The 27557-nt window shown below is 48.6% G+C and overlaps 1 protein-coding gene across 1 annotated transcript in view; it reads right to left on the bottom strand.

Annotated features, from left to right (window-relative positions):
* The window catches only part of NID2 (nidogen 2), a 91157-nt gene that overhangs the window by 15211 nt on the left and 48389 nt on the right, over window positions 1-27557 (bottom strand). Inside the window, exons 7-13 of the mRNA XM_053257708.1 lie at window positions 27084-27284; window positions 24569-24799; window positions 17903-18046; window positions 15132-15260; window positions 9067-9186; window positions 6379-6609; window positions 2164-2385 (exon numbers count right to left, since the gene is read on the bottom strand). Of these exons, the coding sequence (XP_053113683.1) occupies window positions 2164-2385; window positions 6379-6609; window positions 9067-9186; window positions 15132-15260; window positions 17903-18046; window positions 24569-24799; window positions 27084-27284 (1278 nt within the window). The remainder of the gene's footprint in view (window positions 1-2163; window positions 2386-6378; window positions 6610-9066; window positions 9187-15131; window positions 15261-17902; window positions 18047-24568; window positions 24800-27083; window positions 27285-27557) is intronic.

Genomic DNA, 27557 nt, shown 5'->3' with positions numbered 1-27557 from the left:
AAATGACCTCAAAACTGTGGTACATTTGTTGATAACCTCCAGACTGGATTACTGCAATGCGCTCTACGTGGGGCTGCCCTTGTATGTAGTCCGGAAACTTCAGTTGATTCAGAACGCGGCAGCCAGGTTGGTCTCTGGGTCATCTTGGAGAGACCATGTTACTCCTTTACTGATGGAGTTACACTGGCTGCCAATAGGTTACCGGACAAAATACAAAGTGCTAGTTATAACTTACAAAGCCCTAAACGGCTTAGGCCCTGGGTATTTAAGAGAGCATCTTCTCCACTACGAGCCCCACCGCCCATTGAGGTCAACTGAGGAGGTCCATCTCCAGTTACCGCCAACTCGTCTGATGGCTACACAGAGATGAGCCTTTTTGGTTGCTGCCCCGAGATTGTGGAATGCGCTCCCTGACTGAGATACGATCTTCCCCATCTCTAGCAATTTTCAAACAACACCTGAAAACCCATCTTTTCACCCAAGCTTTCTCAGCTTCCTAATATTTTGGGGGTTTCATCTCTGGTTTATTTTTAAATTGTTAAATTGTTTTTAAGGTTTTTTTTGTATAAGTTTTAAACTGGTTTTATGCTATCTTTAACCACCCAGAGACGAAAGTTTGGGGCGGTGTATGAATTTGATTGATAGGTAAATAAATAAATAAATAAATAAAATAAAATAATCACAGAGAAGGCCTTGCTCCGCCTGCTCTGCAAACGAGCCTCAACAGGTGTCAGCACACAAATCAGAGCTCTCCCAGTCGATCTAGTCAGGTGGGCAGATTCAGCTGGTAGGAGGCAGTCCCTAAGGAACCTGGATCTTGAAGACGGGTCCCTAGATGCTGTGGGACTACAACTCCCATCATCCCAGCCACAACGGCTTTTTGCCACTGTATTTGGGGATGGTGGGAGTTGTAAGCCAACAGCATCTGGGGACTCAAGTTTGAGAAGCCTTGTTTCAAGGCCTTATTGACACAGGACCAGGATATCTCAAGGACCACCTCTTTTGTATGAAGCTGCTCAGACATCACCTGAGGTCTGGGAGGTGGTGACGAGAAAGGAACAGGCGACTCTCGGTGGCAGCCCCCTCCACACTGAAGGATGCCCTCCCCGATGAGGTTTGTATGTTCACCTCACGGTCGACTTTCCAGCAGGGGGCAGCAAGAGGTTTCCCCTTGGCATTCACGTAATGTGGATTGTGGAATGATGTTCTGCAGCTGTGACTGCCTTTGGCCACTGTGGCTGGGAATGATGGGAGTTGGAGTCCAACAACATCTGGGGACCAAAATTTGGGAACCCCTGGTGTGACATATGACCAGGATCTCACAGCAACATGAACTTTTGTCAAATCTCTGCCTTTGGGGTTGTTTATGCTCAAAAGGGGCATAATTTCAAGAGCAATATTACAGAGGGAGGCTGCAAAAGGGAAAGGAATTAAGAAGTCGGATTGTGTTTTTTGGAGCTTAAACAAGGGTCAGGCTGAGCCTCAGGCGTGGAGCCAGCCAAGCGGTGGCCTGCATCCAGCCCCACTTGGCGGCCACCTCCACATTCGCCCGCCGAGAGCCCGGGCAAACTGCTAGTTATTTCAGGCAGCACAGAGTGCCCAACTGAACACTTTCTCCTTCCTCTCCCTCTCTGGAGGGAGAGAAAGGGGAAAACGTCCCATCAGGCAGCCAACACTGCCTGAAATGACGTGCTGAGAGCTCTTCGGGTTCTTGGCAGCACAGGCTACGCCCCCTTTGCGTGTGACATCACAGGGCTTTGGCGGCCTTTTCCATTGGCGGCCCAGGTTCTTTGAACCTGTTCGCCCAACGGTGGCTCTGCTCCTGCTGAGGGTGACACTTCATTACAAACTTTGGGCAACCACACTCTCATTAAGCTCCTCTGACAGTTCCACGCTGGCTCATCAGCTGGAAGGACTCCTTCCTCCTCCACACAGGTCTCCAGCCACCACAATGCTGCCTATCCAGCTCACCAAAGTTCATGCATGGGTATGGAAGAGAGGCCGTTGGGAGCCTGAGAAATGGGGAGTTAAGTAGGCTGCCCAAAGTTTGTGGCCATCTTGAAAGTGGGAGCCCCAGCTATGTCAATCGGCTCTCCCTCCAGCCCCACTTCTTCAGCCCCCAAATCTTGCAGCAAAGTTTGTGGGGAACTGCTCCCCTCTTACATGGAGGGGTGACGCCAGGCTCTGATCTTGTGCCTTGAATCTCCCGGCCACTTTCGTCTGCACACCAGCAGTAGCCGCTGTTCCCATGGCATTGCAGCGGGTTGAAGTTGCCCAGGGTATCGCACTGGGGCACGTACTGGTCACCTCGGGGGCTGCCACCATAGTGTTCCAGGAGGCTCTCCCGCCAGCGTTCACACATGGTTTGTGGCCTCTGCGTTGGCTCTAAAACATGTGAACAAGTAGAGGACATGAGGTGCTGTCATATGAGCTACACGGAAGTCTGGGTCTCCAGTGCTTAATTTGCAAAGAGGGATTCTACTGCTACGAATATGTACATAACACTATTCAACCAAAGTTCTCAAAGCAGTTTACACAGAAAAATAAGTACTATGTAAATAATAAGATGGTCCCCTGTCCCCAAAGGGCTCATAATCTAAAAAGAAACATAAGGCAGACACCAGCAACGGCCAGTTGGTGCTGGGGATGGATAGGGCCAGTTGCTCTCCCCCTGCTAAACAGACGAGAATCACCACTTTAAAAGGTGTCTCTCATGTCCCACCCCCCAGAAGCCTCACCTCCTGGAATCCAGTTCTTAATCTGTGGATGACCAGTGGTCTTTGGTGCCACTTCAGGTGTTCACCACAATGATCAATCTTTATTATGGTCTTAGACCAACATAAAAGTAAAAGGAGCATGTAACAGGTGATATTAAAAGCATTTAAAAGCAGTTAAAATGACAGAGCCGGTGCATAAAGATTGTGAGGTTACGATAAAATTACTTTAAGGCTAAAATCTATGAGTGACTGTAGAAAGAGGTAAAGGAACTGTAAAACTGTTAAAACAGTAGCGTGAAGACTGTGGAGTCACAGTAGGGCTAAAATCTATAAGATGCTGTTAAAACTTGCATGCTAGAAAACTGCTGGAGTGATAAAATCTGTAAGTCAATGTCTGTAGAATATTAAAAGAAACGGAGGCAGTAAAAGCAATAGGGCTGAGTAACTGGAGAATGAGGTCTTGCTGGCAGACAGAGCCAAGAAAATCTTGCATGCTGCTGCGCAGAACTTGACAACATTGCATGCTATAGTGGGATTACAGTCGGAGAGTAATAGGGAGATGTAGGATTGGCCTGAGCGTCCTGGCGATCTGTCAAGTAGTGGAAGGATCAGGGCATTTCATGCGTCTCTACAGAACAGGTAGTGAAGGAGGATATATTTGTAGTTACAACTTGTTACAGCCCCTGAGTCGCAGGGGCTCAGACATTCTGGGAAGGGGATCCTCCTGTATCTTCCTTCTAGGACAGCCGAGGGAAGGGCACCACAGTGTGCCGGTCAAGGCCCTTCTGTGGTTAGGTACTGCAGACTACGTCAGGTACCCAGCAGGTGGTGTTATGTAGCTTAGACTTTCAGAGCGAAGAGGGTTCGGGGGACCCATCTAAGTCGGTTTGGCGTTCTGCGTCAATTATGCATGGTTTAATAGGTAGAATGGCAGGGGGTTGGCAGGTAGAAAGTGGGGCTGGTATAGGGCCTCAGCATAGGGCTGCTGGACAAAGGATTTTAGGTGTAGGTCGAATGAAAAGTGGTCACTGAAGTGGTCACCTTTGCCAGAAGGCAAATTCGGCAGGATGATCAATTTGGAGGGAGCTGTTTAGTTTGTAGAGGTTGAGTCCATTGGCCATTTGGGCTGCAAAGCTGGGACTTCTTGTCCGATTCACGGGTGAGGGGGAGTATGTCTGCTTTGGGATTGGGCGGGCAGCACTGCTGGGTGGTCTGCAGGTGGAGTGTCGCCATCGGTTCCAAGCCTAGCATTAAAATTGCCACCTATCACTATGTGCGCATTGGGGTGGGAGGAGAGAAGATCAGCTAGCGAGCCTTCCTGCTCAGTCCATAGATTCCTAACCTGGGGTTTTCATCACAGTGGGGGGAGATAGATATTGATTGCTAGCAGGGGGCACTTCCTGAAGTGGGTCATCACTGCCATGGCATCTTGCTTAAACGGAAACAGTCATACTGACGTCGTGCACAGGGTAGCAGAAACTATCACTCCCAATCCACCTTTGGGGCCTGCCTCTTCCCACGCCTGTTTCTATTCCTAGTGAATGTGAGCTGAAGCTGTTCAGAGTTAGGTCTTCGGCTGCCCAGGTTTCCTGCACCATTGCGATGTCATATTTGGAGAGGAAGCCTACGAAAGAGACATCCCCGCAGCGGGAGTGCCAACCGGCCACGTTCCAAGTCAGCAGGGCGACCTTATGCTGGTCCGTTGCATGTCAGTCTGCAGTTGGAGTGGCCGCGGCGGCAGGGGGCGAAATCTCTCAGGTGATTTCTGGTGCAACTGACTCCAGTGGCGCTCTGAGGGTGCTTTGAGCAGCCGATGATCTTGTGATCCCATTGATGCTCCTGGGGGCTCATTGGGTGGTGGCTGCTCTGAAGGCAAGGAGGGTAGCACTGGGCACACAGTCCTGTCCATGGGTGAGCCTGTGGGGGCATCAGGGGGTCTTTCTGGGACAAGTATCTCCAGGGTGTGCGGTGGCTGCAACTCTCGGGATTGTGTGGGCGGTGTGGGGACCCCTTCCTATAGAGCTGCAGTATCTGTGTCCTGTGGCAGTGGGGGAGAAGGTGAGCCTACTTCTCCGCCCTTTACACCCCCAAGGCTTGTGTGTGGTGTCTGCAGCTCTTTGACTGGTACAGGCAACATGGGCACCCCTCTCTTGGGGTTTACTGTGTCTGCTTGGGACTCTTTGGTATTGGGAAGAGGAATGCATGGAGTGGTATTTTGTATATGGGGGCTGGCCAGGTCCACCCATCCTTCAGGTTGGCTGGCGCTGCGGGGGGAGGGGTGTCTCGGTGGAGTCCATTGTGCTGCCACCGTCACTGTCCTCCAAGTCTGAGTCATAATTAGGAGGGGACTGACAGCTTTCTCTGGCCTGGGAATGGCTGCAGCCTTAGGACATGGGATGGTGGGGACCCCAGCGGGGCCACTGTTGGGTCTTTCAGGAGTAGCGTGTTGGGTGGGGTGAATATCCATGTCACTCTCTGTGAGTTCGGCGTCTGAGCAGGCGAGGAGAGTTATCCATGGCAATATCTTGGTAGGGGTCTGCAGGAGTGGCCACAGGGACGTCTGGCTTTCTTAGGTCCCCTGTCTCTCTGCTTCGGGGGGATCACAGTGAAAACAGGATAGGAAACTGTGCAGAGTTGAAACTTGCTTTGCTGTTTCTGCCATATGCTGAAAAGGCAGCTCACTTTTCAGTTTACATCTTAAAATTTAGCCAGAAAAGAAGTTTAGGATTGCCAACCCTCACTGCAGCCCCCCCACCCCACCCCACCCCACCCCACCCCACCCACTCGCTGATATCTTTTGCAAAATCAGGCTATCAAAATCTCCAGGATGCTTTCAAAAGTCACCTCAAGACAGGATCAGTCTCCTGGAGATTCCAGGCCCATCCTGGAAGGATGGTAACCCTAAGCCTGCCTCTTACTCCTGGGCCCAGGTCCAGGGCCTCCACAGTCCCTGGGGGCCCCCAAATCCTCTTTAATCTATCCCAGGTTCTGTTGCGGTTCTGCAGGAGTACAGAAAACCCACAGAATGTTTTACTGGATGGAAGAGTCCGTTTCTTGGGGACCTCAACTTTCTTTTGATAAAGCAGGTTTCTAGAGACATATGGTTTGACAATATGCTTGAAATGTGTGTGGGAAATATCTGATAATTATATTTATTACTGCATCTTTATACCACCATTTAAAAACACACACACAAAAGAACAAAAAACCTTATGGCGGCTAACATGCCTGTTGACATCTCTAAAACTTGACAGAGGCTGGACAAGATCTCTACTGGTCAGGGTTGAAGGCTTCTGTATCACTCCCCCTTCAATGGCTAGCAAAATTAGAACAGATTGTGCAAAAGAGTAGAAAATGCAGAGCAGACTATGCAAAAGAAGAGAAATAACGTGCAAAGATAAACCCACAGAGAGCAAGGGAGGAAGAGTGGGGAGGGGGGTGTCTCTCCACCACTGAAGCAGCTGGGAAATGATATTAGAGGTAGCAGAGCAACTGCTACCCCCCTACTTGACCCCCCATGCCTACAGCTCCAACATGGCCATCCTCTGGCACTTTGCCAGGTGTTGGGTTCCCCAGACGTTACCCAGTTACCTTAGAGGCTGGCACCAAACCTGCCATATTGTTAAAAGCCAGACAGAACACGAGGGTGGAAGCCACTAACCTGTAGCCCTGCAGTGCGGAGGGGAGACGCCAGGTGGCGTCCGGCTCCCAGCAACTTCCTTGCCATCCCCATCGACGCACCAACATTCCCCTGTGCTGCCATGGCACTGCAGTGGCCTGTAGTTCCCTTGGTCATCGCAGTCCGGGATGTGGGCGCCCCCGAGAAGGGAGGGGTCCTGCTGGGTTGCATAAAGTCGCTCGTGTTCACAGCGGGTCCTTGGCGGCACGCTCTCTGCAAGCCGGAACAAAGAGAAAGATGACTGGAGCCATCGACCCTTAAATTCAAGTGCCTTCAGCTGGCAGGCTAAATGGATGGTGTATCACACCAAAACATTTGCTCCGTTTTGTTTTAGTGTACATGTTTTGTGGGGAAATCTGTAAGTTATTTTAATAGCTTTTAATATTAAAAAATATTAACTGCTAACTTAAGCCCTTCAAGGACAGGGACCCTTATTTCTTTATTATTTCTCTGTGTAAACTGCCCTGAGCCATTTTCGGAAGGGCGGTATAGAAATTGAATAAATAATAAATATGATGATGATGATGATGATGATGTATTTTATGCATTAAAGAGGTCATTTGAAATTAGAAGATTTTTAAAGCCTCTCTGAACAGATTTTGAGATCTTTTTGAGATCTGGCCCTATCCACCTCCCACACAGCACCTCCAGTGACTGTTGCTGGTATCTATCTTGTGTTTCTGTTTAGATTGTGAGCTCTTTGGGGACAGGGAGCCATCTTATCTTATCTTATCTTATTTATTATTTCTCTCTGTGAACTGCTTTGGAAACTTTTGTTGAAAAGCGGTCTATGAATATTTGTTGTTGTTGTTGTTTTAATAACCCCAAGGGAGGGAGCATGGCAAAGTTCTTCCGGGAGGGCAATTCAACAGAGAAGGCCCGGTCTCTTGTCCCCGCCAACCAAATCTCAGTCACTGGAAGGGCTGCGGGCTAATCGTGCTTTCATGCATATTATCACGCACTTTAAGCCTCTGGGACGGGACAGAAATTCAAACCAGCATTTCTACCTTTCCATTTCATCAGCTTGACAGACACACTCGGAAATGCGTCCATTTCGAGCTGAAGACCAGGGCACCCCACTCATGAGGCGAGGTAAGATGGCTGCCTCAAGCGGCAGGCTGCTGGGGGAGGCAGACTGGCTGCCTCCATGGACCCACCACCACCTCTAGCTATCTCAGCCCATCTGGACCCACGGCTCACTGCCCATCCCCCATCTGTTGTGTGGCATGATAGCAATTGCCTTTGTTCTTCACTCCTCCCTCCCTCCCTGCCAGGTGAGGCCTCCCGACAAAGGGAGAAATGGGGAAGTTGGAGAGGCAGGAAAGGAAAACTGGAACAGATTATGCAGAATGAGCCCCTGGTGGCGCAGTGGTAAAACTGCCACCCTGTAACCAGAAAGTTGCAAGTTCGATCCTGACCAGGGGCTCAAGGTTGACTCAGCCTTCCATCCTTCCAAGGTCGGTAAAATGAGTACCCAGAATGTTGGGGGGCAAAATGCTAAATCATTGTAAACCGCTTAGAGAGCTCCGGCTATAGAGCGGTATATAAATGTAAGTGCTATTGCTATTAGCAGAAAAGCCATCCCAGCTTCTTGCAATTCCAACTTCCCTTCCCAGGTAGAGGGCAGGACAGCAAGGGGGGAGAGGAGCAGGAGTGGAGGCTGCTACCGCCACCTCTGCTGCCACCCCCACCAGGTAGGGGGAAAGTCAGACTGGGAGCTCCCAGTCCAGCCCTTGCGAACCCTTTGTGGGGGATTTGCAACCTTCCCTCGCAAAACCCAGCACAAGTTGGACACGGGGCTTCAGTTCCAACCCTTACAAGGTTTTGTTAAAGAGAAGAGACTTATTTATTTACTACCTTTCTATCCTGCTCTTCATCCAAGGAGTCTAGAGCAGTGTACAAGGTTAAGTTCATCCTCACAACAGCCCTGTGAGGTACATTAGGCGAAGAGAGGAGTGACTAGCCCAGAGCTACCCAGTGAGTTTGGTGGCTGAACTCGGGTCTCCCCGATCCTAGTCCAACCCTCTAACCCAGGGGTTCACAACATGTGGTACTCCAGTTATTCTATTTATTTATGTATTACATTTATATCCCACTCTTCCTCCGAGGAACTCAGAGGAAGATAACATGGTTATCTTTATCCTCGCAACAACCCTGTGAGGTAGGTTAGGCTGAGAGATACGTGACTGGCCCAGAGTCACCCAGTGAGCTTCATGGCTGAATGGGGATTCGAACTCGGGTCTTCCCAGTCCTAGTCCAACACACTAACCACTACGCTATGCTGGCTCTCATAATGTCTCATATGATGTTGCTGAACTACAACTCCCATCATCCCCAGCTACAGTTTATTGTGGCTGAGGATGATGGGAGTCATAGTTCAGCTCTATCTGGAGGACCAGAGCCTGGGAACCCCGACACCACCTTGGCCTTCTTGTTGCCCCAGTCTCTTTGCAGAAGGTGGCCCAGGTGGCCAGAGAACAGGCGGCCAGCAAACAGCTGCCTCTCCTTTACCCCACCCCCTTGAAAATGCTTCAGGAGGGGACCAAGCGAATCAGCATTTTTCGCCTTGCCAAATATGTTGGGCTGCCTCTGCTCAAGGAAGGCACTTCGTTTCTGCCCCCCCCTCAAAAAAACCAAATCTGTGGATCACCCTGCACCTTTGAGCCATACCTGGCGAGCAGTGGAAACCGTCCCCTTCGTAGCCAGTCTGACAGCGGCAAGAGAAGGAGCCGGGGGAGTTGAAGCAGGCGGCAGCTTCGTGGCACCTCCCCGCCACACATTCATCCACGTCTGCGAAGAAAAGAGGACAAGCCCAGAGCATCTCAGAAGCAGCACCCCCACCAGGGTCCAGTCTGGACACAGAGATGACCTCAGGCAGAAAACACAGCTTAGCCAAAGGGGGCCTCTCCTTTTGTTTTAATTTTTTTTTTAAGAACAAGTTTTTAAATTGTTTTGTATTAGTGGTGTGTGTGTGTGTGTGTGTGTGTGTGTGTGTGTGTGTGTGTGTGTGATCTGATGTGTCTTTATTGGATGTTTGAATGTTCTGAGCCACCCAGAGAACAATTTGTTATGGGGTGGTTAAAAAATAAAGTGGCTAACAAATAAAGCAGTCAAGAAATACACCGCAGACTAGCACTTTGGTAGGGTTGCAATGAAGACCTTGGAAAGGATATTCAGATGCCATGACGTGTCTACACCTACAAAGATCAGAATCGTTCGGACAATGGGTTTTCCCCATGACACTCTATGGATGTGAAAGCTGGACTTTGAAGAAGCAAGACAGAAAAAGCATTGACGCTTTTGAACTTTGGTGCTGGAGAAGATTTTTGAGGAGACCATGGACAGCCAGGAAAACAAACCAATGGATCGTAGAACAAATCAATTCAGAATTCTCACTTGAGGCTCAAACTATCATACTTTGGACACATCATGCAAAAACCCAGCTCCCTTGTGAAGTCCACCATGCTGGGAAAGGTTGAAGGAAAGAGAAGAAGAGGATGACCAGCAGCAAGGTGGATGGACTCGATTACGACAATGAATGCACCACTGGGAGACCTTAAAGGCCAAATTAAAGACAGGTCATCCTGGAGAGAATCTATCTCTGTGGTTGCTAAGAGTCGACACCGATATTTTATTAGTTGTTGTTGATCTAAGTTTGAGGCAGTATAAAAATATATTAAATAAATACATAAAATATTGTGTTGCCTCACAAACAGGCAATGAAAATGGGGGGGGGCATTTTGGAGCTGGAGCAAAACTCCCCCCCCCCGGTGGAGCGTATGCATTCCCCCTGAGGCCTCCACCAATTTTTCTCCCAGTCTCCCTCCAACCACCACATCACCTGGAGCATCACCTGGAGGGTAATTCTGGGAGGCAGGTAAGTAGGGCAGCCCTCCAGGGGTCACCAGGAGTAGTCCTGCTGCTGCCACCACAAATGGGGCAGTGGTGATAAATGGTGAGCGGGGCGGGAGATTTTGGCATGAAGGGGAGTGCCCATTTCACCACCCTAAATAGCCCACAAATGTCTGCTGAAAGTTCTTCTGAGAGGACTTTGAACTTGGCAGTAACCCTACACGAACTCAGGGGTTGCCAGCTGTGGGTTCTAACTGGTCCCAGCTGCTCTGGTATATTTCAATAACTTGTTGCTCTTTCTGGCAGTGAGTGGCTATCTAGTGATGGGAAGGCTTTGAGGGAGGACTAAGCCACAGAGCACCAGATCTTGTTGGACTACAATTCCTATCATCCCCAGTCACCATGGCCTGCGACCTTGGGTCTCCAGCTGCTATTGGACCACAACTCCCCCGAGGGGGATAAGGTTAAAAAAAAAATATTTATTTACTTACTTACAAAAAAAGGTCCATGAACCCCATCGGACCGGACCGAGCTGGGGGGTTCAAAGGGGTGCCAGACTGAACTGGCCCAGTCGGGTTCGAGTCCGATCTGGACTCTAACTGAACCGGGCCAGCCAGTGCCATGCACATCCCTAAAGTACACTTCCTATCTGTACCATGCATTTGTTCGGCCTGTATCCAGGTTCATTTTAAAAGTGAACGCAGGTACAGTCATTCACACAAACACATGTACAAGTGTACAGACATCTGTACACACGTACAGCATAATGTCTGGATCACACTTTAATCACAAGCTGTTAATTGAACAGAGGGAACAGAGGTCTCAGCACTTGCTCATAGCTGTTTGAGAAGCATAGACCTTACAGCACAGTATTTTGGAACAGAGGGATTTCCACATGGACACAGGGTGGGAGGTGGGGGAACCATAGTTGTCATACAGCTGATAGGAAGCAGAGCAAAAAGTATTTGGGAATTAGTGGGACATGGCTGTAATTTTAAAAACAAGCAGAAGGGGAATGACCAATTAGGGGTATGCTATGAATGAGAACCCAGACCAGGGCCAATAAGCAGGCATGCGAATAAGCTGTGCCATATTTGGATAGGAGTTCGGATGAGGGAAAGAGGTATAAAAGCAGATGGAGAATTTGGGTAATGGCTGCCCGTTCTTCTTAGGAGGCCTGGGCGTGTTTCGGAGTCCTGGTCACCTTCAGCTAGCTCGAAGAGAGAAACAAGGGCTGCATAGCCTATGGAAACGTGAGGACGCAAGAGAAACATCTGGTGGGGAGGGGGTGTTGTCAATCCCATTCCCCCTCCACCCCCAGGAATGAGATCACTTGGTCAAGGAAAGCAGGGACAGGTGCATCCCTTCTGGGTAACTGGCGTCAGAAGCACAAGGAGATAAACCTTCCTAAACCCCGAGATCTTCAGAGCTGCAAAGCGTGCTTTGGTGGCTGTGGCCAGCTGGCGCCTCACAGGCCTCGGCCTGAAACCTTCTCCTAGGAAGGCATGTGAGGAGGGAAAGGGTTCAATGTTCTGAACAAGGAAGCAGAATCTCTGCACTGTCCATTCTTCAAGTATCAGTTAACTGTTGTGCTTTTAACTGATTAGTTACTGGATTGCATTTAAATATGACTTTGCAAAGTTACGGCTGGATAATATTTTAGTGCCCTCCTTGTGGCTGCAGAAAATCAAAACAGGGGTCAGTTTAAAGTACAGGGCATTCAGATTTGCAAAAACGGGATGGTTTTGCTAACTCCCACCACAACCCCCACCCCGCCCAAACGCAAACAGCTAATAACCCTGGAGGGCAGAGGCTGCAATGAGCCTCCAGTCACCTGACCCCCAAAGGCAGGTTCATATGAGGCCCCCTTAAAATAATTTCTTGCTGGTTGGCACGATAACCTGATGGATGAAGACTGTCTGTAATACATCTCTCGGTTCCATATTATCCATAGGCAAGAGACCTGGATCATGGAAAATCTAATTTGCACGCTGGTCCCCCACTCCTACTCTTGCTCCTAAAAATAATAGATGTCTGGCTTTCCTAGCCATGGAGGTCTCTAAGCTATAAACACCCACTCACAAACATGTCTCAGACCCCTGTGGGCATACAACAAACGCGGCTGCTCCTTACAATGCCCCATTAAGTCCACTTGCCCAAGCCTAGCAAAGTTTGAGTTCGCACCCCCAGGGAAGTCGGCTTTGCTCCACACTGGTCTTCAGTCCGTCCGTCCACACACCTGAAAGGCAGCAATCGGCAGTGCGACTGCTCACCTGGCTACTTCCCCACTGCGTCCCCAGGGGGGAGGTTCCTCTGGCATGACACGCAGGAGCATCAGCAACTTCCGGTCATATCCGGAAGACGAAGAGCAACGGGGCGGTAGGGAGGTACGATGCCGCCCCGATGGGCTGTTAGAAAAACCAACGCCGGTGGGGGGTGGGGTGGGGAGCAGCAGGAGGGATAAGTGCATCCTCCCTCCGCTCTTCAAGGGAGACCCCAGCTGCCTCCGAACCGGTTCCATGCACATCTCTACCCTGAGCTAGGTGGACCAAGGGTCTGACTCAGGATGAAGCGACCCACGGTGTAGAATCAACAGCCCTGTGCTGGGTGTCACCATCTCAGCTGCAAAGGGACCTGCAAAGGGTTTCAAATGGGGGCCAACGAAGCCAGGGACTCGCAGTTGTGTTTTTTAATAGTTTTGACATTTTAAATTTTAATTGCTGTGATGTTTTGATCTTTTTATCTGTTGTTTTTTATTGTTTTGTTGTAAAACGCCCAGAAACTTGCGTTTTGGGCGGTACACAAATAAATTGTTAAATCAATCAATCAATCAATAAAACTTGGGTTTGCAGATGTTGAACTCCAGTTCCCATTATCCACAGCCACAAAAGCCTCCCATCCAATCCAGGCCATTGTCGCTGTGGATGATGGGAGCTGTAGTCCAGCAACATTTGGGGACCTAAGTTTGAGAGCCCCTGACTTAAAGCGATTATTGAGACTCGAGGATCTGGCCATGCGGTTTCCTCTCCCCACATCTCCCGCCCCCGCCATCACCATTCTAGGCACACACACACCCCATCCACCCACAGCTTTTCTCAGTGCGTACAGAGGTTGCAGATGGAGAGCTAATTCATACCATGCCAGGAAAAGTCCCAGGGCCAAACCTTGATGTAAGGTTGAGGAAACCAGCAAAGCTCCCACTGCAATCAGTAGTAGCCTGGGGAAAAGACGCCCCAGAAATGGTGGTATTTGTTATGCCTGCTCAAACCATGATTCCCAGGGCTTTTCGTTAAACAAATCTTCACATGGAGAACAAGCAGCATATTAGGAATGATCTAGGCCCGGGTTTCTTAATCTTGGCCCCCCATATGTTGTTGGACTACAATTCCCATCATCCTCAGCCACAAAAGTCATGTCTGGGGTGATGGGAATTGTAGTCCAACAACATCTGAGGGCCCAAGGTTAAGAAACCCTGATCTAAGCTGTGTGTGGGCCACAACTGTGCAGAAAACTCACAGAATTCTGGTTGCAGAATTCAGCTTCTTGAGAATCTTTCTGTATTTTTAAAGGCAAGTTGCTAGCCCTTATCAATGCAAATAAAGAAGCCAGAAGAATGGCTGAAGAAGAATGGGGGGGGGCTGTGCCCTGCAGAGCTCCCTGCCCCTCCCTGTGAATAGCAAAACTTTAGTGATGCAAGAGAAAACAGGAAAGGACGAAAAATAAGCAGAATTATGCAAATAGGTGCACTTTGCATAATGTCAGCTTGCAGACTCCAGATTTTCTTGGCACAGAATTTGGACGTGCAGCAAAGGAAGAGAGCTGGTCTTGAGGCAACAAGTATGACTTGTCCCCTTTGCTAAGCAGGGTCGACCCTGGTTGCATATGAATGGGAGACCACATGTGAGCACTGTAAGATATTCCCCCTCAGGGGATGAAGCCGCTCTGGGAAGAGCAGAAGGTTCCAAGTTCCCTCCCTGGCAGCAGCTCCAGGATAGGGCTGAGAGAGATTCCTGCCTGCAACCTTGGAGAAGCCGCTGCCAGTCTGTGAAGACAATACTGAGCTAGATGGACCAATGGTCTGACTCAGTACATGGCAGCTTCCTATGTATGAGCTGCCATTGACAGAGCAGTGCCTGACAATACACTGTACAGAAGACGAGGCAGGGCAAAAGGCATGTATAAGGGCTCCCTGAAGGTAGAAAACCAGCACAACCTGGTGAGAAACTCCAGATCTACCTAACCCTTCCCTGGGGTGCTAGTTTTCTATGTGCAGGGAGTCTTTCCATCTAATCTCTGAACTCCCTGAATGTACAGATCGGTTCTGCAGCAAGCTAACATGGTGGATTTATATGTTGTTCCCTAATTCTGGAATCGGAGTGCAGAGCTGCAGAAATTAATATCGGGCAGTAGGGAAGAGAAGGAATTCAGGGACAAAGAGCTATTTTTTCCCCTTGAAGGTACATTTTGAAGAGCTAAAAGGAGAAATTCCAACACAGGAATCAAAAAGAAAAGGAGGGTGGAAAAATCTAGGCAATGCATGAAAAATTGAGGCAATGCAGAGACCAATTCCGTTTCCAAGGTGAAACAAAGTCACAGCAGACAAAACGCAGCCCTCTCCCACTGCTTGACCTGGGCAGAATCCACGAACAGGCATCACTGAAACAAATAGGAGCTCCACAAGGGCATTTGCGTCATGCCCTTCCCAGCTCCCGTTCATTTCAATGGGGCTTGTGCAGGAGCACTTCCCAGTGGATTCTGCCCCATGTCTCTCATCTGCCTGTCTCCCACTGGCTTATAATGACAGCATTTGCCACATTTGGTCCACAGGATGTGCATTTCCTCCGCCAGAAACAGGCCTTCCTCAAAAGGGACTAGCTCCTTACCTAAGCAAGTGGCCCGGTCAGCTGCAAGCTGGTATCCGCTGGGGCACTCACACCTGTAACTGCCTGGGGTGTTCACACACACTGACTCCTGGCTGCATCTGCGGAAGCCCTCAGCACATTCGTTGATGTCTGAGGAAGAGGAAGCATAGTTAGCAGGACACATAAATACGATCTGACAATGTTAAGACTTGGACGGGGGGTGGGGGGGAGGTTGCATTACTATTCCAGAGAGCTCCAGTAAATCTTTCATTATCAGCTGGGTGACTGTTGATTCCCCAGCCCCCCATCCGACTCGTTCCGGCCAGAATGCTCAGCCCCCTTCCAGCTATGAAAACAGAGACAGAGCCAACTGCTTCCAGATGTTTCCAAGTGGAAAACACAGTTCCAAAGCTTAACCTCTTAAGTGTGTTGAAAAGCACACAGTCCGGCTTCCGATGACTATAGCTGTGGGGGCAGAAGTTTCTATCCTTCTTTTTCTATTATTTACTTACTTACTTACTAACTATACTAGTCCATACTTCTGTTTCTATACTATAGCTGTGGGGACAGATATTTCTATCCACCCCCTCAAATCTAGCCCCCTTTAAATGAGAGGAGGAGGAGGAGGAGGGGGAGGGGGAGGAGAACTACTACTACTACTACTACTACGTGTAGCCACCCCTGAACAAATGTTATCTAGGTGGCTCACAATAAAAACAACAGAACAAGACATAGAATTAAAAAACAAACACACAAAAGATTACAATGAAATACAAAAACATCTTTTAAAACTTTTCAAAATCCTATATTAAAAGGCCTGCGTGAAGAGAAATTTGAGATGCACTCACCTGTGAACAGGTGTTCACAGCCACCATCCTATCTCAGTTCTTAAATGTATAAAGTAAGGCTAAGGAGCTGACTGCCCTCTAGAAACTCCCCTTAGCCACTGGCTGGGTTACAGGTATGTCACAGAATGTTCACAAACATTCTACACAGTGAAGGACATGGGGTTGGACCGTCCCTTTCTCCACCTGCCAAAGTACTGGATGGTTTCTTCTTGGAATACAAGAGCTTGCCAGCAGGTGGAGCTGCAAAAATTGCACGAGGCTTCTGCCTTGCCTGTGGCCAGAGAGTAAGATTGTGCTACAAATATGAATACAACAAATATTTATATACCGCTTTTCAACAAAAGTTCACAAAGTGGTTTATATAGATATAAAAATGGCTCCCTGTCCCCAAAGGGCTCACCATCTAAAAAAGAAACCTAAAATAGCCAGTAACAGCCACTGGAGCAATGCTGTGCAGGGGGATGGATAGGGCCAGTGCCCCTACAAAGGGGCATGGAAGCCTACACAAGTGTGTGAACTGGGAGGAAGACCATGTCTGGAGTTCTGTGGGAGCTTTCAAAATCCTGCACTCATCTGCTAGGTGGGAAAGTCATCTAATACAGCAGCACAGAAAAATACATGGGCAGAGTGATATATATAGATAGATAGATATAGATATAGATATATACACCAGCTTAAACGGCCCATGGGAAAGCCTAGTAAAACAAGAGGGCAGTTTCTGGGGCCAAAGGGCATCCAATTTGGTGCCTAGTGAGCCTCCCTGAGCTAGGCATTCCATGGACAAGGTGCACCAAAACGGAAATCCCTCCTCTCAGGCCATCGCCTATCCTGTTACTGAGGGCTACAGCCAGAATACCTTGGGATTCAGGTAGCGTTTGAGCCAGCTGACATGGGAGAAGATAGCCCTTTAGATGTGCCATGTCCCATTCAAGCCCATCAAGGGGGTGGGGAAAGGGAGCACAGGGACGGAGAGCTGATCTTGCCATAGTGAGTGTGAAACCCTTTGCTAAGCAGGGTTTGCCTTGCTTCCCATTTGGGTGGGTGACTACATGTGGGGACGGACGGCTGTACGATATGCCCCTCAGGGAACAGGGCTGGGGCTCAGTGGTAGAGCAGCTGCTGAGCATGCCGGAGGTCCAATCCCTGTCATCTTCAGGAAGGGTAAGGAAAGAGTCCTGCCTGTAACCTTGGAGAGCCTCTGCCAGTCAGTGTAGACCAGGATTGCTCCACTTCAGCCGTCCTGCAGATGTTGGCCTACAACTCCCATAATCCCTGGCAATGAGCCACTGTGGCTGGGGATTATGGGAGCTGAAGTCCAAAAGCAGCTGGGGGTGGGGACTAAGTTGAGCAGGCCTGGTGTAGACAATACTGAGCTACATGCACCCAGGGTCTGGCTTGGTATAAGTCAGCTTCCTATGCCCTAGCACAGGGATTCCCAACCTGTGGCACTACAGATGTTGATGGACTACAGCTCCCATCACCCCCAGCCACAATCAATTGTTCCTGGGGATGATGGGAGTTGTAGTTCAGCAAACTCTGGGAGTCCCACAGGTTGGGAACCCCTGTCCTAGTGAGAGCTCTGGGATGGAAGAGGAGAGGAGAGCTGGTCTTATGGTAGCAAGCATGACTTTTCCCCTTAGCTAAGCAGGGTCCACCCTGGTTGCATATGAATGGGAGACTTGATGTGTGAGCACTGGAAGATATTCCCCTCAGGGGATGGAGCCGCTCTGGGAAGAGAGGAAGGTTCCAAGTTACCTCCTTGGCAGCATCTCCAAGATAGGGCCGAGAGAGACTCCTCCCTGCAACCTTGGAGAAGCCGCTGCCAGTCTGTGTAGACAATACTGAGCTAGATGGACCAATGGTCTGACTCAGTATATGGCAGCTTCCTATGTTTCTAGGGAATCTGGACCAAGCCGCAAGGATCTGGCCCCATTCCCCACTCACCCACACACTCCTTGCCATCTCCCTGGTAACCAGGTGCACACTCGCAAGCATAATCCAAGCCAGAGCCAGGCTGGCAGCGGGCCATGGTGTCGCATGTGTGGGTGCCATCATAACATGGGTTCACTGTGGTCGAGGTAGAATCATCTAGACAGGAAAGAAAAAGAGAAGGGTGAGGAGAGGAACTGCTGACAGGTTTGGGGGCTCCGGGTTCCTCATCCCCTTTTTTTGGAACAGGGTGAAATGAATGGAGCATCGGTTACTCACCAAGAAGGCTTCTTCTTGCGTCTCACATGTGGGTTATGTTCCTCCATGTGGCTCTAGAAGGCAGGACTATGCAAATTAAGTTAGGCTTTTTAAGGCTGGGAGGAGCATGACCCACCCACCCCGCCCGGAGTTCTTTTAGGACCAGAGGCAAAAAGCACCTCATGAAGAAAAAATCACTTTAAACTAGTGTTAACTGAAGACCAACGAATCCAAACTAACTGGAACTACCTATGGGAGACAGGAAAAGTCTCGAGGTGCCTGTCTAGGTTAGGCTCCGATAGGATGAAGGAGTTATAAAATACGCAGGAGCAGGTCAAAGCAAAAAGAGATTCCCCCTTCAGAATATCCCTGTAAAGTAGGTGCTGGTGCTGCAGGGCAGGCCGAGACGCCCTTGGACACAGCAGCAAGAAGAAGTCTTCCCAGTGAGTAAGCAATGCTCCATTCTCTGCTGCTGCGATCCAAGGGCGTCTCGTGTGGGGGGACATACCACAGCCCTAAGTCCAACCAGGGAGGGAGCCCCGCGCTTACTCTAAAGTGAGAACCTGATGGAGAACCCGTCTCCCAAAAGCTGCTTGGGCAGAGGCAAAGGCATCCAACTTGTAGTGTTTCGTAAAAGTAGATGGCGCATGGCACATGGCTGCCCTGCAAATATCCTGTACTGGGGCATTCACAGAGCAAGCCACAGATGTAGCTGCAGCTCTAGTAGAGTGGCAAACACCTTAGTGAGCACCCTGAGGTTTTGGGACTTGTAGGCTAGAGCGATGCAGGCCTTTACCCACCGAGCCAATGTGGCAGGGGTGACGGACCGGCCCATGGTGCGAGGTAAAAAGGAAACAAAAAGCGATTCGGTCATCCTAATGTGTTTTGTGCATTTTACATATATTTTAAGGCACCTCCAGCTTGTGCACCTTCTCTGCAGGGTGACCCGGCCTAGGGTAAAAGGAAAGGAGAATAACGTCCTGTGACATATGAAAAAGAGAAGCTACCTAAGGACAGAAAAAGGAGTCTGGAATAAGCTTTACGGAGTCTGTGGAAAAATTATACAGGTTTTTATGGATAGATAAAGCCCTGAGCTCAGAGACCCTACGGGCCGAGGTAATAACAATAAGAAAGACCAGTTTGAAAAGGGAGTAGGCATAGCAGCATAGTGGACACAGGTTCGAAGGGAGGACCCTGGAGCGCTTTCAGGACCTTATGCAGGTGCCACGTAGGAAAACAATGAACCATCGGAGGTGAGAGGAGAGTGGTGCCTCCCAAGAAATGTCTTCAGTGGGGGTGACGTTATAGCAATTGTTTAGAAGTCCCTCAGACAAGTCCAAGTAAGCCGCCTAGCGCTTGAGGGTATTCGCTGATAGGCCTTGGTCCAGACCGCCTTGAAGAAACTGAAGGAGATGTGTCACAGCGGCCGGCCCGCAAGGTACTCCATGTCGTGCAGACCCTCACAAGAAGGCCCTCCTTGTATATCAGTTTTGACTTAGATCTCCCCTTTCTGGCTTTTTAAACATGTTTTCGCTGGTTCTTCACTTCTTTAGGGGCTGGCTCTTCCGAAACCGAAGAAGAAGTGGTAGAAGGCGAGGAGGAAGCCTGCTTGGTCCGTTTCCTCTTTTTAGACCTCAGTTGGTCATATTTCTCCAATGATTTTGCCAATACACCCCCAAATCATGTGCCCCAGGTGGGTGGCATGTCACCTGGCATCTGGGAGAAGGCTTCTCCCACTAGGGTAGATTGAGGGAGTAGGATGCCCCCGAGGGTCCCAGGGTGGGGGAGGAAAAATGACCAAAGACCCAACTTGGGCCGGGCTCACTGGATGGGAAGTTGCTGCCATCGCTGCACTTCTGGTAACAACTGTGCACATCGTTGCAGCCTTGGATGCTGTTGGGCCCACTCCCGCGCCTTCAGGTGCCGCCATTGCCTTTTGCGCCCCGTTTTCCTCTGTGCCTTTTGGCCGCTGATGGAGGCCGTAGCTGGGGCTTCTGGGCCTCGGCGTCCTTCCACACACCCCACAAGGCTTCTCGGAGTGTGTGGGGGTAGCGGGGCTGCAGACGTGGATGGCGGGAAGCAGAAGCGAGGTCGGTGCCTGGGCCGCTTCCCTGCCCTCCAAAATGGCGGCTCTTACTCTTTCTCGCTCCAGGATGCCGCCAATCAGCTGTTCGGTGGGGGCTGAGTGTTACACGGAGCTCTGCTGTGCCACTTAGCAAGCCAGTGAACAGGGCCTCAGGGGTGGGTTCCCGGCTGCTCTGATGGCCTTTGGGAGGTCCTGCTGACGTTTGCCATTTGGTACCCTCATGTGGAGTACCTTGGTTGCACTTTCCATGCAGCGAAAGAGCAGAGAAAAACAGAAGCAGAACAGGGGACGGGGAGGGTGTGGGTGGACGAAAGTGAAAGGAGCAAACTGGAGCTTTTAGACAGAGACAGATAAATAGAACAGAACAGAACAGGAGGAGTGCAGAAGAGGAGAGGGGAGAAACCAAAGAGCTTAAGAAAATATCAAGAAAACTGATAAGCGCTGAGGAAAAGCTGCCTTAGAGCCAAGCAGGACTAAAAGAACTGGGGGTGGGAGGGGCCCATGCTCCTCCCAGCCTTAAAAAGCTAACTTAACTTGCATAGTCCTGCCTTCTGGAGTCACACGGAGGAGCATCAGCCACATGTGAGACGCCCTTGGACTGCAGCAGCAGAGAAAGACAGATTTCCAATCACATGTGTATACTGCCACTCCACAACCCTCTCCCCACCCACAATGGACATCACTAGCAACCTCAGGGAGTAGGGCGGAGCAGGGGTTTCAACCTTGGGCCCCCAGATGTGGCTGGTCTGTAACCAATGTTCCCTGTAAGAGGGATTCCCAGATGATGTTGACTACAACTCCCATAACCCACAGCCAGAGGCCATTGCAGCTGGGGATTCTGGGAGTTGCAGTCAACAACATCTGGGAATCCCTCTTACAGGGAGTACTGTAAGGGAACACTGCAACTTGCATTGCAGAGTGATGATGGGAGTTGTAGTCCAGCAACACCTGGGGACCCAAGGTCGGGGACCCCTGGCGTAGAGGAGCTTAGAAGACAGGGCCTAGTTCACTGTGTCTAGGCTGGACCACTGGAGAGAGGCTTTGCTGGACTGCACGGGGAAAGTTGCTCTTCCCCTGCTAAATATCAGAGAACCACCATTTTAAAAGATTCCTCTTTACCCAATTATCAGGGAATAACCGGCTAAGTCACAAGAAACTGCTGCCAGCCTCAGGAATAATTACAAACTGCCGTTTTCCTGGCCACACCCCTACACATCTGCAAATCAGCAGAATCCTGGACACAAACGTCTCTTCTAAGTTCAGCAACTGCAGTTTTAATTCGATCCATCCTATTCCCAATTCTTATTTCCTACCCCATCCTATCGCCAATTCGTATACAGAACAGATCATGAGGCAATCTGCCTCCCACAAGCCCCCCTTAGCCATTGGCCGTGGCACTGTGATGTCACAGAATGTTCACAAATGTTCCCCCTACTGAGGCACATGAGGCAGAATTTCCTAACATACACTTAAGAATCCTCCCCATGAAGGAGAGGAGGCCTTGCTGAAGCCTTGCAGGCAATGAGTGTACAGCACCTGTGGTCCTCCTAGTGTTACTGAACTACAACTCCCATCATCCTCCGCTACAATAAACAGTAGCTGGGGTGATGGGAGCTGTAGTTCAGCAACATCTGAAGCACCACAGGTTGGGAACCTCTTCCTTATGTGATATGAATAAGCAGCATATAAGTTTGTTATATAAATAAGCGGCATATTAGTCATAGTAATCGAGTAATCAACATGATTGTCTCTTCTTACGCAGACTTTGCATGTGGCCCACAATCCTTCCTACGGGGTCCAAGCTGACTGACGAAGCTTTTCCAAACCGGCTCTTTGGGTCCTGCTGATATATACAGTCAGTCTCAGCCTTCTTTGATTGGATTCCCAACACAAGGTCTGGAACTCATTTACGGACTTAAGGAGGAGAGGAAAGAGGGAGGCTCCCAACAAACTGCATCTTCTGTTGTCAGAGAAGCTGCAAGGAGACCACCCTGGCTCTCTGCACAAGCTCTCACCCCACACACATCGAAATCCCTCCATCGCCCTAAGGCAGGAGGAAGGAGGCTCGTTAGCCCTCCTTGACTGCTCCACCACGAAGTCTTTTGCACAGGTCATGTTCCACAAATTCAGGGCGTGGAGAAGGGGGTGAAAAAGTCAGCCACGGAGGGCCAAATTACAGGCTGCATCGGCCCATGCGCACTTACTTTGGGTGTCCTAAAAAGCAGTCGTGTGGGGATCCTCTCAGCAGCATGGGACAGAGGAGATGTAATTATCTGCCCCCTCCATGGTTCTATGCCTGTACCAGTCAGAATGCTCATTAGCATTACAAATGCTACAGCAAATTGTGCACAGAAGGCTCAAGATGATGTGAACTTCATACAGGGCAATGCCCGAGATTATGGCTGCTTGGCTGAAATTTGTACAAGCCCCACACAGAGAACAGGAAGCAGACAGGGAGATCCAAATCAGAGCCACCGTAGAAGCAAAGGGTTAAATCTCCTCTCCCCGCTCACCACAACCCCGATCCTGCCACCTGATGTCCCTTTAACTGGAGATGCCAGGATGGGACCTAAGACCTTCTGCATGCAAAGCACATGCTCTATCACTGAGCTCTCCCCAGTGAGGACGGAAGGGGGAAATGGGAGTGACAAAGTCAGCAAGGGTATTCTTGACACCAAGTGGCCAGAGCATCAATGACAGTCTTGTTTGAAACTTTTGCTTTCTAAGCAAATGGGCAGAGAGGAAGACCATCAGCCAGGAAGTCCCAAGATCAAATTTCAGCTCAGCCACGTACTCTTGGCAACAATGCTCTGGTTAGAAAATCAGGGAGGGATAGCATGCAAGGCAGCAACGCGTTCTTCATCTCCGAGCCCCAGAAACCTTAACTGATTAACCCAGAGGCTAATCAAACGTGAGTCCCCAGATGTTGGACTATCCCCAGCCACAATGGCTGAATGGCAGGAGTTGTCGTTCAACAACATCAGGGGAACCAAGTCCTGATCTAACCAACTAAAAAAGCTCCCACAATAGTGTAGCAGCCACAGCTGCATCTCTGTGGAAGATTTCCAGCTCTAGGGAAACAGCTGTATAAAAGTACTAAATATTACTGCTCCCAGGATAACTGCAATTCATTAGCACACTATTTAATTAATTAACAGAGTCCACAAAGACTCTCAAAAGAATCCATTGTACTCTTGCTGATGTAGTGCAGCCATATTTAACCTCCAGCTAATATGGTGGCATGCCTTGGTATGCCTTTGTGACTACAGGCCTGCCTTCTTGGATGTTGACATCCGACATCCAGCAGTTTCCAAGACGGTGGCAAGTACTAGTTATCTACCTGAAGAGACCACATTATTTTTTTAAAAAAAACTATACTGGCTACCAATTAATTTCTGGGCAAAATACAAAGTGCTGGTTATTACCTATAAAGCCGTGAACAGCTTGAGCCCAGGGTATTTAAGAGAGTGCCTTCTTCTTCATGAACCCTGCTGCCTATTAAGAGGTCTGGTTGCGGTTACCACCGGCTTGTTTGGTGGCAACCCAAAACTAGGCCTTCTCTAGGGTTGCCCCAGGCCTCTGGAACACACTCCCAAATAAAATAATTAAATTAAATACTGTTTTAATAGCTTTTAACATTGTTTTAAAATATTAAATTATAGTAACGTTTTAACTTTTTTCGGTTGTAATTTGTATTGTTTTATTGTCCAGAGACGTAGGTTTTGGGTGGTATACAAATATGAGAGGAGAGCTGGTCTTGTGGTTGCAAGCATGACTTGTCCCCTTAGCTAAGCAGGGTCTGCCTTGGTTGCATATGAATGGGAGACAAGCACTGTCTCCTTAGGGGATGGAGCTGCTCTGGGAAGAACATCTAGGTTCCATCCCTGGCATTTCCAATATAGGGCTGAGAGAGATTCCTGCCTGCAACCTTGGAGAAGCCGCTGCCAGTCTGTGTAGACAATACTGAGCTAGATGGACCTATGGTCTGACTCAGTATATAGCGGCTTCCTCTCTCTCTCTCTCTCTCTCTCTCTCTCTGATATTTCAAGTGACTCTTGAAAACACACCTATTTTATCAGGCATTTAGTTAATAATGTTTCAAAGATTTATTGATGGTTAATTTAATTTGTTTTATATGATTTAAGGTTTTAATTGTTGTTGGGTTTTAATTGTAAACCACCTAGAAATTTTATATGGAGTGGTATATAACTGCAATAAATAAATAAGTAAATAAAATCTGTGGATGAGGATGACCTACTGAGAGTCACCAGACGTCAGTTCAAGCCTGGAAATGTGAATCCCACAATAATCTGGCTCCCTTCCTGGTCAGAACTCACCTCCAAGGGACCCAATCTGGTTGGTGATGGCATAACGAAGGACCTTCTCTTCCTCACTGAACAAAGCAAATATTCGGTCCACTGTCAGTTGCTGAGAGGCAGGGACCAGACTGCGGTGGCGCCCATGTGGGCAGTCTTGGTAGGTTATATTCTGGCGCAGCCGGTAGGAGAAGGTTTGGTTGATGCTCCCAAGAGTGAGGGAATACTCCCGGTAAGATGTGGATGTCACAACTGTGCAAATGAGCAAAAGACCACATTAGAAACTCACAGAGGTGGCTCAGACATCATTGCCAAGGGAAAACAAAGCCACAGCTAGTTCTGAAGTTCAAACCAACACTACCCACCGAACCAAGATTGGAAACTACAGCTTGAAGACACTTTGCAAATCATAGGTTGGGCAAACTGCGGTTTGGGATCCTACTGACAAATCATGATTTAGGACACTGCCCCACTCTCGGAGGCTGCTGCTTGGGGTAACATCTGGAGATTGTCAGGGAAGGCGGAGGAACAGGGGGAAACACACAAACCAAACTTTGTGTGTCTGGAATGCAAATCATGATTTTGAGTCTAAATTTTGGCTAGCATAAACCACAGTCTGGCATTATTTATTGGTTTTAAAATATTTCTACTCCAATCTCCTCCGAAGATTCAAAGTTGTCTGCAAACACAATAAAAACACAGTTCCTATGAATATTACTATTTCTATGTATATGTATATACTAGTATATATTCTATGTATATACTGCTTTTCAAAAAGAACATTCACAAAGCAGTTTACATACAAAACAAGATGATTCCCTGTCTCAAAAGGACTCACAATCTAAGAAACGCCAGCTAGTAGAAACACCAGCAACAGCCACTGTAGAAATGCTGTACTAGAGTTGCCTAGGAACAGTTACTCTCCTCCACCAGGGTTCCCAGATGTTGTTGACTACAACACTCAGAATCCCCAGCTACAATGGCTTTTACTTGGCGATTATAGGAGTTGTAGTCAACATCTGGAGATCCCTGTTAGAGGGCACACTGTCCTCCACCTGCAGAATATAAGAGAATCACTGCTTTAAAAGGTAACTCTTTGTCTCATTTACAGAGCTTAACAATCTGCAAAAAATCAAAAGACAAGGACAGAATAAACACAAAATAGCCATCAATCAAAAAATCACAGATGACAGAAACACAGGACAGAAGATGCTCAGAGATATTAGGAGGCTATTCACATGATTGTCCTGGGAAGGCGGGGAGAGAGCGAGGGGAAGGCTGCTTTCTACTTACCTCCCCCACAGACCACCATGCAGAACTTATCGAGTGGGCAGATACATGTGAGAGAAAGCCATTTTGGGCTTTAAAGGTAATCACCAGAGCCATGACTCTCATTCAGAAAGGGACTGGTAACCAGTGCAGCTGCCATTGCACAGGTATAATGTGCTGGTGGCGTCTGACCCCAATCAGCACCTTGGCAACCACATTCTGTACCAGATAAAAGTTTCCAAATCATCTTCCAAGGCAGCCCCATGCAGAGAACTTTATGGCAGTCTAAACAAGAGGTAACAAAGGTGAGAGTCACTGCAGCCAGGTCTGGTTGATCTAGAAATGGATACAGCTGCTGAAGCGAATCAAAGCTGACTCTCTACATATGAACCGACTTGCTGTTCTCTTGTAATAACAATTTCCTAAATTGTTATCATCCATAGCAGTTCAGTATGTCTGACAGTGTGGGGGAAAATATGTCCTGATGAAAGCCTCTGCTTCCAAAGAGCTTACAATTAAATGACCATTTCCTCTTTTTACAGGAATCACATTAATATTATTTATTATTTTAGGCAATGAGATGTTGTTCCCGACTTCGAGTAAATAGGCTAACATCTTCGCTTCCAAGATGATCTGGGTCCCGGAGATCATCCACAACCACACCTTTCTTAGGTGGTTACAGCATTTGGGACCTTTTAGTTTGGAAAAGAGGTGACTACAGGGGACATGATAGAGGTGTACAAAGTTATGCATAGAGTAGAGAGAGTGGACAAAGAGAAATATTTCTCCCTCTCTTATAACACTAGAACCAGGGGTCATCCAAAGAAAATGAAATCCAGGAAATATAGGACCAACAAAAGGAAGTACTTTTTCAAGCAGCGCATAATTTAAAAAAAATTATTTTAATCCAACAGGGCAGTTCTTACATCCGTACATTCTCTTGCCCAGTGGCTGATCTGCTGTGAGGTCACTGAACGTTAATGAACATTCAAACTCCTCAGTTTAGAGAAGCTGAAGTTCACTTGTTGAACAGAAGGGAACAGTGAACTAGATAGCTGTGAACCCCTAACCAAATAAGTACATTTTTGTTGCAATTTTTTGTTGTGGGTTTTTTAGATGAAGAATTTGGAAGGCAGAATCCATAGATAGTTAATTGGTTTTCTGCAGAAGGGGAGGGGCAGAATTCTATAGCATGCATTGCGGGAGGAAGTGACAAATGATCGCATACAAGTCTCAGAGAATTAAGTCACGAGAACTTCAATTGTACCTGAATTGGCATAATGATAGATCTCTTTGTATGGTGCCATGTGGACAGTAAAATTCTCAGGAATGTAAGGCACCTGTCCCTGAATTTCAGACCTAATGCCGAGATAATTTTCTGCATCCAACCCATCAGCAGTTTGCTTGACAAAGATTCGTTCCTCTCCTGGATAGAAAACGGCTTCAAAGTTGTGAGTAAATTTAGCACCTATTTGGAAGAAGGAGAGAAAAACACATTATGACAGTGGATAATATTTAGGAGGCAAATATCAGCCTGTCACTCTCCACTGAAAACGATGCCTGTTTGGGCCTAAAGAAACCTGGTGGCTTGCTTTTCCTTATTAAAAGAAATGCAGCTTCAAGAGGGAGTGTTATTGATTGAAGCAGTGGGAGTTAAACCCTTTCCCCACTGGTCATTTTCTGTGCCAAATAGTCCCTGACCCACAAGTTGCTTTTCCCTCACAGGGTTCCAAAGGTGCAT

The sequence above is a fragment of the Hemicordylus capensis genome, chromosome 1, assembly GCF_027244095.1.
Source record: "Hemicordylus capensis ecotype Gifberg chromosome 1, rHemCap1.1.pri, whole genome shotgun sequence".
Classification (NCBI taxonomy): domain Eukaryota; kingdom Metazoa; phylum Chordata; class Lepidosauria; order Squamata; family Cordylidae; genus Hemicordylus; species Hemicordylus capensis.
The sequence above is the reverse complement of the archived record's forward strand: the minus strand, read 5'-3'. Positions and strand labels throughout refer to the sequence as shown.